A 12,292-nucleotide genomic window follows, 5' to 3' on the forward strand; every position below is an offset into this window, starting at 1 on the left:
TCCTTAAGCCATTTTGCCACAACTTTGGAGGTGTGCTTGGGGTCATTGTTCATTTAGAAGACCCATTTGCAACCATGCTTTAACTTCCTGACTGATGTCTTGTGATGTTGCTTCAATATATCCACATAACTTTCCTTCCTCATGGTGCCATCCATATTGTGAAGTGCACCAGTCCTCCTGCAGCAAAGCACCCCCACAACATGATGCTGCCACCCCCGTAATTCACGGTTGGGATGGTGTTCCCTCAGCTTGCAASCCTCCCCCTTTTTCCTCTAAACATAACGATGGTCATTATGGCCAAACAGTTMTATTTTGTTTCATCAGACCAGAGGACATTTCACCAAAAAGTACGATCTTTGTCCCCATGTGCAGTTGCAAACCGTAGTCTGGCTTTTTTATGGCGGTTTTGGAGCAGTGGCTTCTTCCTTGCTGAGCAGCCTTTCAGGTTATGTCGATATAGGACTCGTTTTACTGTGGATACAGATATTTTGTACCCGTTTCCTCCAACATCATCACAAGGTCCTTTGCTGTTGTTCTGGGATTGATTTGCACTTTTTGCACCAAAGTACATTCATCTCTAGGAGACAGAATGCGTCTCCTTCCTGAGCGGTATGACGGCTGCATGGTCCCATGGCGTTTATACTTGCGTACTATTGTTTGTACAGATGAATGTGGTACCTTCAGGCATTTGGAAATTGCTCTCAAGGATGAACCAGACTTGTGGAGGTCTAAACATTTTTTTCTGAGGTCTTGGCTGATTTCTTTTGATTTTCTCATGATGTCAAGCAAAGAGGCACTGAGGTTGAAGGTAGGCCTTGAAATACATCCACAGGTACACCTCCAATTGACTCAAATAATGTCAATTAGCCTATCAGAAGATTCTAAAGCCATGACATCATTTTCTGTCATTTTCCAAGCTGGTTAAAGGCACAGTCAACTTAGTGTATGTAAACTTCTGACCTACTGGAATTGTGATACAGTGAAATAATCTGTCTGTAAACAATTGTTGGAAGAATGACTTGTGTCATGCACAAAGTGGATGTCCTAAYCAACTTGCCAAAACTATAGTTTGTTTACAAGACATTTGTGGAGTGGTTGAAAAACGAGTTTTAATGACTCCAATCTAAGTATGTAAACTTCTGACTTCAACTGTAGCAGAGATGGCAAAGATTCAAGTGTTACAAATGCAGATGCCAACATATGAGAAATATTCCACAATAATCACAAAATAACTGACCTAAAATAACTGAATCATCCTCTACACACAGTGAAAAAAAACGTGAGAAGTCTCGAACCTGCACACATGCAACAAAAGGAGGAAAGTAAAGGGTACTCTTGCTTAGGAACCCGTTCATATCCCTCAGTAGCTCCTCCTTGATCCTCTTCTTCTCCTCATTAGACTTATCCAAGCCGTCCATTTCTTGCAGGACACCAGCAAACAGAGAGCTGAACAGCTGCTTGGCCAGAGTGGGATCTCTCTGGGGAAAGACATTTAGAATAAAATGAAGTAGATGAGAACCTGAGTCCAGCTCTGATGAGATGGAAATGTGTGTTCTGCTCTCCCACAACACAGAGCACTACTTTTTACTACCCAAAGTGAAATGTTAAACAAAAGTAAAGTGAGTACAGTATATGAAAAAGACGTAACAGTGGGGTGGCCATCCAGAGGTGGGACAGACCTGTGCCAGAGCCTGCAGGGGAGCGATGAGGCTACTATGCTGGATCTGGATATCAGGCAAGTCTCCTGATCTGTAGCTGCGGTACAGAGTGACCTGGGCCTCCTTTCTTAGCCTCTGGTCGGCCATCTTGTCCTAAGTTAACACATAACCCGGACAGTTTCAGGTAAGTGGAAGACAAAATGGCAGCATAAAACTCAAGCAAAAAAAGATTGAAATGCAGATAACTACAAATACAGAACAAATATGGATTTGATCTACWCTGAGTGTACAAAACATCAGGAACACCTGCTCTGTCAGGCTGACCAGATGGAACMAGGTAATAGCTATGATCACTTATTGAGGTCACCTGTTAAATTCACTTCAAAAATCTGTGTAGATGAAGAGAAGTTAAAGACAGTTAAGACRGGTTAAAGAAGGATTTTTAAGCCTCGAGACATGGATTGTGTGCCATTCAGAGGGTGAATGGCAAGACAAAGTATTTAAGTGCCTTTGAACAGGGTATGGTAGTAGGTGCCAGGCGCACTGGTTTGAGTGCAACGCTACGGAGTTTCTCACGCTCAACAGTTTCCCCATGTGTATCAAGAATGGTCYATCACCCAAAACACATCCAGCCAACTTGACACAACTGTGGGAAGCATTCGGGTCAACATGGGCCAGCATCCCTGTGGAATGTTTTTGACACCTTGTAGAGTCCATTCCCCGACGAATTGAGGCTGTTCTGAAGGCAAAAGGGGGGGGTGCAACTCAATATTAGGAAGGTGATCCTAGTGTTTTGTACACTCTGTGTATAACCCCTTCACTTAAAAAGGGGCTTTCTTGACGCTTGCCTTCTCCTGTCTCTGGTGGCGTATTTCCTTCTTGGCGAAGCCCAAGCTGACTTTCTCTTGGTCCTTGAGGAAGCGTCTTCTCAGCCTCAGGATGTCGGCGCGTTGTTCACTCTGAGCTGTTGAAGAGAAGCAGACAAACAGGACATTGACAGCTGACAGACATACAGTATCCATAAGTGCACACAACGGAAAACATTTGGGGGAAAATGTTTTCTTTGCAATGAAAACAAAAAATGTCTGTTTCTTATTCTTTATGTCCTGGTCCATGTTCATTCTGAGACTATTGTGTTATCATTTTTAAACAAAAGGAATAACATCAAATGGTGGTATGAAACTTGAGAGACTAGCCTTTGCTGCGGCTGTCACCCTCGTCAGAAGGCGAGGCGAGGCGCCTGGTGCCAAAGCCTTCCCCGGTGGGCCTCCAAGCAGCCGGCTTCTTCTTGTCAAACACGAGTAGAGCGGAAAGGGACTCAGAGGACAGCGAGTACTCAGCCAGGGTGTCCACGCTGCTGCCGGTCAACCAGTTATAGGCGGAGCGCCTGCCTGAAATACAGGGGAAAAAAACAATATAAAACGCACGTAACCACACAAAAAACACAAATATGCTAAACACTATCAAAGAGTTAACTCAAATGTATAGCTAACAATTAGTTAGTTACAGCTGGTTAGTCATAGCTAACTCACACCCATACCCCAACCAACTGAATATCTCAGTTTCAAAGGCTTTTGAAGGAAAGGGGACGTACATACCTGGAGCTTGAGTCTGGCTGAACTCCAGTGAGCCTTGTGTTGCTCGAAGCTGGTTCCTCACGGTCCCTGGTTGAGACGTGGAGCTCTCCGGGCCCTGCGTGGCTCCCTGTGTGGCTTGAGTTTCCACAAACATCGGGGTTAGGACGGTGCTCCTGAGACGCCAGTTCGAATCAATMACATAGTCCTTTAAGAGAGAGAAAACGTCATCAAAACACTTTGCTCTACAGTCTTATTACAGATTTCCCCACAGTAGTAGATGTTTGTGTCTTTTCTRATCATGTGTGGAATTCACATTTAATCTAATAAACCTGAAAATATATATTTGAATGTACTTCTGTCACATTGTTTTGTTAAAGTACATCTATCAAAATGTGCATTCTTTGCAGGCTGAAGCCTATATTATTCACTTCATAGAAATAGAATGTTCTAAAAATAACAATCTTGAAAGAATGATCTATAAATAAATTATTTGATTTCTACGGTGGTCACAGTCTCCTGACCTGGAACTTGCACTCGGACAGTGGGTACTCAAACATGTTGCGTGTGTAGTCTGGACTCTGGCTGGTCATCTCCAGGAGCAGGTTAGTGGCCAGACTGAGGAAGTGTTCCTCGATGCGACTAGAGTATAGAGAGTGCAGTAACACCAGCATGCGCTCCAGGGTGGCTTTGGGCAGGCGCTTCTCGTGGCTCCAGAAGTTACGCACGTACAGCCTGCAGATTGAGGGGAGTCAGAATGCTACAGACACTACTTTGTGAGAAATTACTTTTATGCCACATGTAAGATAAGTACTTACTGCAGCCCTTGGTTTCTATCGGTAAGTCCCTGAAGCAGGGTTTCCTTTGCCTCGTTGAACACTTCCACCGAAACACTGTCAGACTGACTCTCTACATCACTGAAAACAAATGACTTCGTTAGCCTTTCACAATCATTCCATYCGTAATTTCCCGAGCATCAACATTAGAGCAATTATAGGGGCATAGTGGTGGGTCCCAAATAGGAACTAAACCGTTGTTGTGTGAGGGTGAGGCATGGTGATTGAATCAATGCGGTGAGGCTGTCCTAAAATGAGCACTGCACCAACCTGTAGTTATCCTGAATCCACATGAGGATGTCGTACATCCTCTCTCTGCAGGCCGGCGAGGGGTGGGAGATAAATGCTGTGACGGCTCCCAAGACCTCCTGGAGCTCCGMTGGCTTCAGCTTGGCCAGGATCTTGTGGATGATGTCCAGACACACTCTCTGTCTCGCCTCATCCCTAGGAGAACAGCAACAACGTAATGTGGTTTCTACCGGAGTTTATGTGTGACATTAAGGCTGGTTCTGGACTAAAAAGCAATTACACTGGAGATTCTCCAATTGACCATGCTTTTTAGTCCAGGCCTCATGTGTGTGTGTGTGTAGGGGGCAAACCTGTGGGCCATGATCTGGGTGAATCCCTTGGTCTTCAGCAGCAGGTAGATGTCTGGGATGACGTCGGCCCGGCTGAAAATACACTCCAGACAGTGGGTCTTCAACATGCCGTGCAGCTTCGGCAGCAGGTAGGACACTACGTTGACAAACCTAATATAGACACACAAGTGTGCGCACACACACACAAACACACATTATTGTAAGTCAAATCAAAATCAACTTTATTTGTCACGTGAACAGGATACAACAGGTGTAMACAGTACAGCGAAATGTTTACAAACTCTCATAAAGCTGCTTTGTGTATTTAGAAAGTAGCTTTGTGTATCAAAATAACTGGGTAAATTGCCCAGATTTGATTAGAGCAAACCAGCCAGGAAGTCTTCCTCCAGAATCCATTCTAATCGAGGTGACCCGATGTTTATCTACAAATATTTGTAATCTTTGCCATTTCCTAACAAAAGGAGCATTATCAAAGTAAGTTGGAAATGTATGACAGTGAAGGAGTGCAGCTTCACTTTTAGCCCAGTTAATTTTGTACCCAGTGAATTGGCTAAATTATTTTACTTCAGTTTTAGCACCTAACCCACTGATGGACTTGGGCTGAACTAGCTTACTAGATCATGGTGTTTCAGGAAGTTACAAGATAAAAACACTACTCTTACCGGTCCATAAAGGGAGGAAAGTGTTTGGAAACTTTGCTCAAGCAGATAATGAATTTGTCATCCAGGTCTTTTTTCTTCAGATCTGTTAATTTATTTACAGTGAGACTGAGCAGCGATGCATCAGGTTGCTGAAAGAAAGAAAAAAACACGTTGAATCATGTTCAAATAAAAAGTAAATAAAGTCCATAATTTGGGTTTAGGATTATCAAGAGGACAAGTTTACATACACTGTCCTTTTCAGTCATGTTCTTCAAGATAAGACCGATGATCTCAGCGGCTGCAGAGTAGACCTCCTTATATCTGGTGAAGGCCAGGTTGTTGGTCAGGGACTGGATATACCTGCAACACATTTCACATAGTAAGGCCTTATTCACTGAAACACTCAGTACCCTCATTCAACACTCACAATGGAGGAATGGGTTCTCAATCACATTTACCAGGTAAAATAAGGTCAACAATAGTCAGGTAAATAATGCCATAATACTACTACTACTAATACTAATAGTCATCTTCATCATCATAACAACAATCATCATCACCATCATAATCTTCTTCATCATAACCACAATCATGCTCATCATCATAACCACAATCATCATCATCATAACCACAATCATCATCATCATCATAACCACAATCATCACCACCACAATCACAATAATCTTCTTCATCATCATAATCATGCTCATCATCATCATAACCACAATCATCACCACATTCATCATCATCATCATCTTCATCATCATAACCACAATCATGCTCATCATCAATCTAATCAGCTGATGCATTTGTTTACTTTCTCGACAGACAGACACACAGGTTGCCCATTTACCTGTCATACTCGATATCACACTTCCTGGCATCGTAGGCAGGGAGGCTGTTGGCCAGAACAATGCCAAGCAGCTGGAGTCCTACTGAGTTATCTTTACTGTTTGGGTCTGTGCCACAGAAACGCTCGTAGATCAGGCTGAGCAACAAAGAAGAAAAAGGACACATGTTGATATTAAAAGGATAGTTCACTTTTTTGAGAAGGTTTTCAAAAGCTTGGGAAAATCAGTGGGAAAGGAAATTAAATGCTTGTACTAGGGTCATTCTCACTTGTAGGGCACGTCCAGACAGTCCTTCCAGCACTCCACCACAGTGCGAATGATCTCCAGGTTGTGTCTGAAGACGGGTCTCTTGGGGTGGAAGCTGTTCCTCATCAGGAACTCCAGCAGACGATTGGCCAGGACTTCATCTCTGGTGTTGCCCTGGGATACAAAAAAAAAAAAAAAGGACTGTATTGCAACATTTCCGCTATGGGGGGGCAAAATCATAGTAGGAGAAACAATGCTGTATTGGAAGTACACTACATGACCAAAAGTATGTGGACAACTGCTCATCGAACATCTCATTCCAATATCATGGGCATTAATATGGAGTTGGTCCATATTTTGCTGCTATAACAGCCTCCACTCTTCTTGGAACGCTTTCCACTAGATGTTGGAACATTGCTGCGGGGACTTGCTTCCATTCAGCCACAAKAGCATTACTGAGGTCGGGGCACTGATGTTGGGCGATTAGRCCTGGCTCGCATTCCAATTCATCCCAAAGGTGTTCGATGGGGTTGAGGTCAATGCTCCCTCTAAGCTGAGCACGGGCGTGCAGTAGCCCAAGACTGCCGCGCTGGGAACACCGCACAGAGCTCAGAAGAAATATCACCCCATGTAGAGAAGCACGAGATTGAACTTCACTCAACTTTCTAGAGTTTTCCCTGTTAGTTAACACTATCAACGTTTCCCTTTACTGTGGCAATTGTGATCGAATCAAMACCATATTAGCCACTTTCAATACAACATACCGAAACAAGACAAACTATGCAAGAGATTTTGTTGTAGGTAGAACGCGTCGAAGTAGGATTCTATTGTGCACGACTCAGCCCGTACTCTACACAGACCGGTGCGGCATAACCAATCAGAGCTGCAGAATGCCTATATGCAAATAGACCATTGCCATATGAATCTGTGCCATTTACTTTGAACTGGACTGTGTTTACAGCTGTGGTCATGAGTAGATGTGCTTGTTTTGAGATCAAAGCAAGAGCTGCATGTAGCCAGTGAGTTAATAGCCTAGTTATAGATAATGTGTAGTCAGCAATAGGGGAGTGATTGCTTCTTACAAGAGCACAAAASGTGTACATTTCTCTTTGAAATGAGTCAGGTAGAGTTTTTTTTTGTCTTAAAGAGGCAGTGTTGTATTTTGAGACAGGCTTGAATAAGCTAAGTACCCAATAGGCAGAAGGTAGGATAATTTGTCTGATTCTCTGTAATAATGCATTTTATTTTGTAAAGTGGTTTCTAGCATCAAAACACAACAACATTTTCAGTCACCTCCTTGTCTGAAGGGCAAGTGGATAAACAGGTTAAGCCCTGTACTGTATGTTTTTTGTCAAAAGTCTCATGGAATGTAGGCCTACATTGAACACCACACATTGGCTGCTACTGTAGGCTAAATGATAGAACAGCTATTTCCATGTTAAAATGTTATGGGATGCATTTTCTCCATTGTTTTTTTTATTGTAGRCCACTCTGGTGGGCCTAAATTATGATCAAACATAAAAAAAATAGCCTACTTGGCCACTGTTAAAACTGTAACTTAAAGCTGGTACAGCCTCAGTGTTCACAGTAAACGCATGCTGAGATGAGATTGGAGTTGTTGGTTAAAGCTGCCTGGCCCTATAAAAGACACTCACAAAATGTGAGTTTGCTATTCACAAGAAGCATTGCCTGATGTGAACCATGCCTCGAACAAAAGAGATCTCAGAAGACCTAAGATTAAGAATTGTTGACTTGCATAAAGCTGGAAAGTGTTACAAAAGTATCTCTAAAAGCCTTGATGTTCATCATCCACGGTAAGACAAATTGTCTATAAATGGAGAAAGTTCAGCACTGTTGCTACTCTCCCTAGGAGTGGCCGTCCTGCAAAGATGACTGCAAGAGCACAGCACAGAATGCTCAATGAGGTTAAAAAGAATCCTAGAGTGTCAGCTAAAGACTTACAGAAATCTCTGGAACATGCTAACATCTCTGTTGACGRGTCTACGATACGTAAAACACTAAATAAGAATGGTGTTCATAGGACACCACGGAAGAAGCCACTGCTGTCCAAAAAAACAATTTCTGCACATCTGAAGTTTGTAAAAGTGCACCTGGATGTTCCACAGCACTACTGGCAAAATATTCTGTGGACAGATGAAACTACAGTTGARTTGTTTGGAAGGAACACACAACACTATGTGTGGAGAAAAAAAAGGCACAGCACACCAACATCAAAACCTTATCCCAACCGTAAAGTATGGTGGAGGGAGCATCATGGTTTGGGGCTGCTTTGCTGCACAWGGTTTGGGGCTGCTGGTGCCTGAACAGCTGGCTATCATCAACGGAAARATGAATCCCCAAGTTTGTTGACATTTTGCAGGAGAATGTTACGCTATCTGTCCGCCAATTGAAGCTCAGAGGTTGGGTGATGCAACAGGACAATGACCCAAAACACAGAAGTAAATCAACAACAGAATGGCTTCAACAGAAGAAATATTGCTAAACTGAAACAGTTTTGTAAAGATGACAAAATTACAGTTTTGTAAAGACCCAAAATGACAGAAAACATTTGGTTGAGGTTATTGCTGCCAAAGGAGGGTCAACCAATTATTAAATCCAAGGTTTCACATAATTTTYCCACCCTGCACTGTGAATGTTTACACGGTGTTCAATAAAGACATGAAAATGTATAATTGTTTGTGTGTTAATAGTTTAAGCAAACTGTGTTTGTCTATTGTTGTGACTTAGATGAAGATCAGATCAAATTTGATGACCAATTTATGCTGAAATCCAGGTAATTCCAAAGGGTTTACATACTTTGTTTTGCAACTGTAGCAGAATAATTTGCAACTGTAGCAGAATAATTTGAAGGGGTGTCCACATACGTTTGTATATATAGTGTAGCTCAATGAGAAAAGGGGTGAAAAGAAGACATGGGAAAGAACCTTGGGGGTGACCAGGCCAATCCAGGAGAGCACTGTGACCACTATGTCCACCACCATGAAGTGGATCCCTTCACCCCCGTTGTTCCCAGAGACCACCAGCTGTAGGAGCGGCCCCAGCCACAGCCTGGCGTATGGACGGAAAACCTGCAGAACAACAGAGTCAAGACCATCAGAAATATCAGGAACAGTATGTTGGAACCACACCTGCCAATTTTTATTTGAAATACAAATGGGAAATACATAATCGATGAAGGGTAAACTCGGGGAGAAAATATATTGTTGGCAGATATTGTTAGAGGATGGGTGGCCTCACCTCCTCTGTGTTGATTATCAGCTTTGCAATGAAAAGTCGGATATTTAGCGGTGTGGCTGGATTTGCCAACTTTCCTTGCAAGAACTTCATCCAGGGTGGGAGTTCACTGGGTACACCTCCCTAGATCACACAGAAGACAAGACAACATGTTGGAATGGGTCCCAATCCCAAAAATGTACTATCAAACTTTCTCCAACTGCAGTAGACAAACTTGTGCAGAATTCCAAATCCACCCCTAGCCCCTACTCCCTAGCCCCTACTCCCTGTAGATCTGATGAGGGCTGGATATGTGGAACCGATATTGCAAAAAGCTGACCAGAGGGCAAGATTAAGCCATAATAATGCTTATATCTATCAAATCCTCTCAGATCTACAAGAGTTCCTGGGGTTTAGGGGCTAAGTGGTCAGTGTGGAATGGAGCAGTAGAATGGAGCAGACCTGTTCAACTCTAGGAGTGATGTTGTTCCTCTGCATGTGGCCCACCAGAGACGTCATGGCCGCCATGCACTCGTGTTGGTTCAGTTCATCCATCTCCAGGTCCACCGTCTCCTCCTGAGCCGAAATGGTCTCTGCTCGCTCCTGAGGTAATTCCAAAAACAGTCAAACATATCCCAATAAAAAGATACAACAGTGCAAATGAGTTTGTAGGCTCTTTGTGTATATTTATATCCAAAGAGACACACAGCTGTTCCTTCTGCTAAAAGGTGCTTCTACTAAGTATTGACTCAGTATATCTTTAGGATATCTTAAATATTGTATATGTACTTATGCAATGTGTATAATAAAGGTAAGGGGCCTGTTTGGGGATGGGACAAGAGTCTCTCCCATGGATACACTCTAACCCTAACCCATGTAAAAGCAACCCTGGTGCATGGAGAGAGACAGCGGTCGGACTGACCCTCTTCCTGACTGTGCGACTTTGCCCCGCAGGATTCTGGGAATTGTAGGAGAAGCTCTGGACTCCAGTTGAGAAGTCAAACTGACTCATCTCCTCACTCAGACTGCTGTCAGCCATGTAGGACTGAGAGGAGAGGTATACTGGCTCCTCTGATGGGCAGAGACAACACGGATAGAAAGGTTAGATATGGAGACAACTGTTACTTCCAACAATGTAACGTGAAGTATACTAAGGAACCTCAACTGAATTTCAGGTGGAGATGCAGATTCATCCTACCTCCGTTCTCCTCGCTCACTTCTTTCCGAATCATGACGTATTTCTTCTTCCTCTCCATAGGAACCTATAGGGAGAATGAGAAGGCTATGCTCAGATTACTGACATCACTCCGATTACTCACTGATGTTATCTCATCAGTGGGAGAAAAAAAWATATATATACCTCGATTTCAATAGGGAATCTGTACGTCCTTTGGGTATCAATGAGATTCTCGAATATGAATTGATTCTGGGGGAAAGAACAGAAGAACATGCATTATTGATTTGTATTGTAGAATTGATCATGTGAGATGAGCCTGGTACTTCTATACMCATACCATTTAGCAATTTTATTTCACCACAGGAAAAAAGTACATAGTTTATAGGTTTTTATAAACTGTGTGTATATATTATAATGCACACTCTAGAATGCCCTTCAAGCCAATCAGAAACAAGTATTCAACAATGCCATGGTATAACTTTTATTATAAACTGTGTGGTTCGAGCCCTGAAGGCTGATTATATCTGTGGTATATCAGACCGTATAACATGGGTATGACAAAACATTTATTTTTACTGCTCTAATTACATTGGTAACCAGTTTATAACAGCAACAAGGCACCTTGTGGGTTTATGATATATGGCCAATATACCACGGCTAAGGGCTGTGTCCAGGCATTCTGCGATGCGTCGTGCTGACAAACAGCCCTTAGCTGTGGTTTATTGGCCATAAACCACACACCCTCGGGCCTTACTGCTTAAATATACAACTGGATAAAATCTGCAAGGCAGTTTGGTTGAATTAACCCTTTTTTATGGCATGACAATAGGAGTTGGCTATACAGCACAAACAGATCTGGGACCAGGCGACTTTGTATCACCTTCTCAGGTTTCTCTGTGAAGAGGAAGCCTTGGTAGAACTTGGTCTCGTTGAAGCTACAGCTGATGACTGCGATGGCACAGTTATACCCAGCACAATGGTACTGCCTCCTGATCTCCAAGAGCTGAGTTTCTCCCGTCATGTTCTCYGTGAAGGCTTCAAAGCATGACCTAAAGGGAAATTACAACTGGATTTAGCAACACAAACAGATTAAACTAGACGACTKGAGAAATTCATTGAGTACCATTTTTATTTATTTTTTACCCCTTGACAAGTTAGGGGTGAATATATATTTAATGGGTGGCTATATTGGAACATTTTATGGATGGCACCTTTAAAAAGATACAACCTATCGGTGGACTTACTTGATGAGAGTCTTTGAAAGCTCGTTGCCCTCTGTTTTGACTGTGRTTCCACAGTAGGCCTGGTTGATCTGGGAGTCTTTGGAGTAAACCTCCTCTTTAGGCAGATGAGAGTAGAGCAACTCCATCAGTTTGTAACAGCCATTCTTCTTAATCAACTGGGCCTCATAAGCCGCTTCGTTGGACTGAAAAAAAGAGAGTCAGAAACATTTTTTAAAACTGGTTAAAATGTTTT

General features: G+C 42.8%; 1 protein-coding gene across 1 annotated transcript in view; it reads right to left on the reverse strand.

Moving 5' to 3' along the window:
- The window catches only part of prkdc (protein kinase, DNA-activated, catalytic subunit), a 44,233-nt gene that overhangs the window by 11,174 nt on the left and 20,767 nt on the right, over positions 1-12,292 (reverse strand). The window contains exons 42-62 of the mRNA XM_023999879.2: positions 12,061-12,242; positions 11,697-11,865; positions 11,000-11,065; positions 10,838-10,901; positions 10,562-10,710; positions 10,102-10,242; positions 9,664-9,783; positions 9,351-9,494; positions 6,428-6,579; positions 6,162-6,296; positions 5,557-5,668; positions 5,330-5,457; positions 4,668-4,817; positions 4,339-4,512; positions 4,051-4,149; positions 3,757-3,967; positions 3,257-3,440; positions 2,855-3,049; positions 2,507-2,622; positions 1,680-1,811; positions 1,296-1,478 (exon numbers count right to left, since the gene is read on the reverse strand). Coding sequence (XP_023855647.1) covers positions 1,296-1,478; positions 1,680-1,811; positions 2,507-2,622; positions 2,855-3,049; positions 3,257-3,440; positions 3,757-3,967; positions 4,051-4,149; positions 4,339-4,512; positions 4,668-4,817; positions 5,330-5,457; positions 5,557-5,668; positions 6,162-6,296; positions 6,428-6,579; positions 9,351-9,494; positions 9,664-9,783; positions 10,102-10,242; positions 10,562-10,710; positions 10,838-10,901; positions 11,000-11,065; positions 11,697-11,865; positions 12,061-12,242 — 3,006 coding nt within the window. The remainder of the gene's footprint in view (positions 1-1,295; positions 1,479-1,679; positions 1,812-2,506; positions 2,623-2,854; positions 3,050-3,256; positions 3,441-3,756; positions 3,968-4,050; positions 4,150-4,338; positions 4,513-4,667; positions 4,818-5,329; positions 5,458-5,556; positions 5,669-6,161; positions 6,297-6,427; positions 6,580-9,350; positions 9,495-9,663; positions 9,784-10,101; positions 10,243-10,561; positions 10,711-10,837; positions 10,902-10,999; positions 11,066-11,696; positions 11,866-12,060; positions 12,243-12,292) is intronic.

Source organism: Salvelinus sp. IW2-2015, linkage group LG14 (assembly GCF_002910315.2).
Source record: "Salvelinus sp. IW2-2015 linkage group LG14, ASM291031v2, whole genome shotgun sequence".
Taxonomy (NCBI): Eukaryota; Metazoa; Chordata; class Actinopteri; order Salmoniformes; family Salmonidae; genus Salvelinus; species Salvelinus sp. IW2-2015.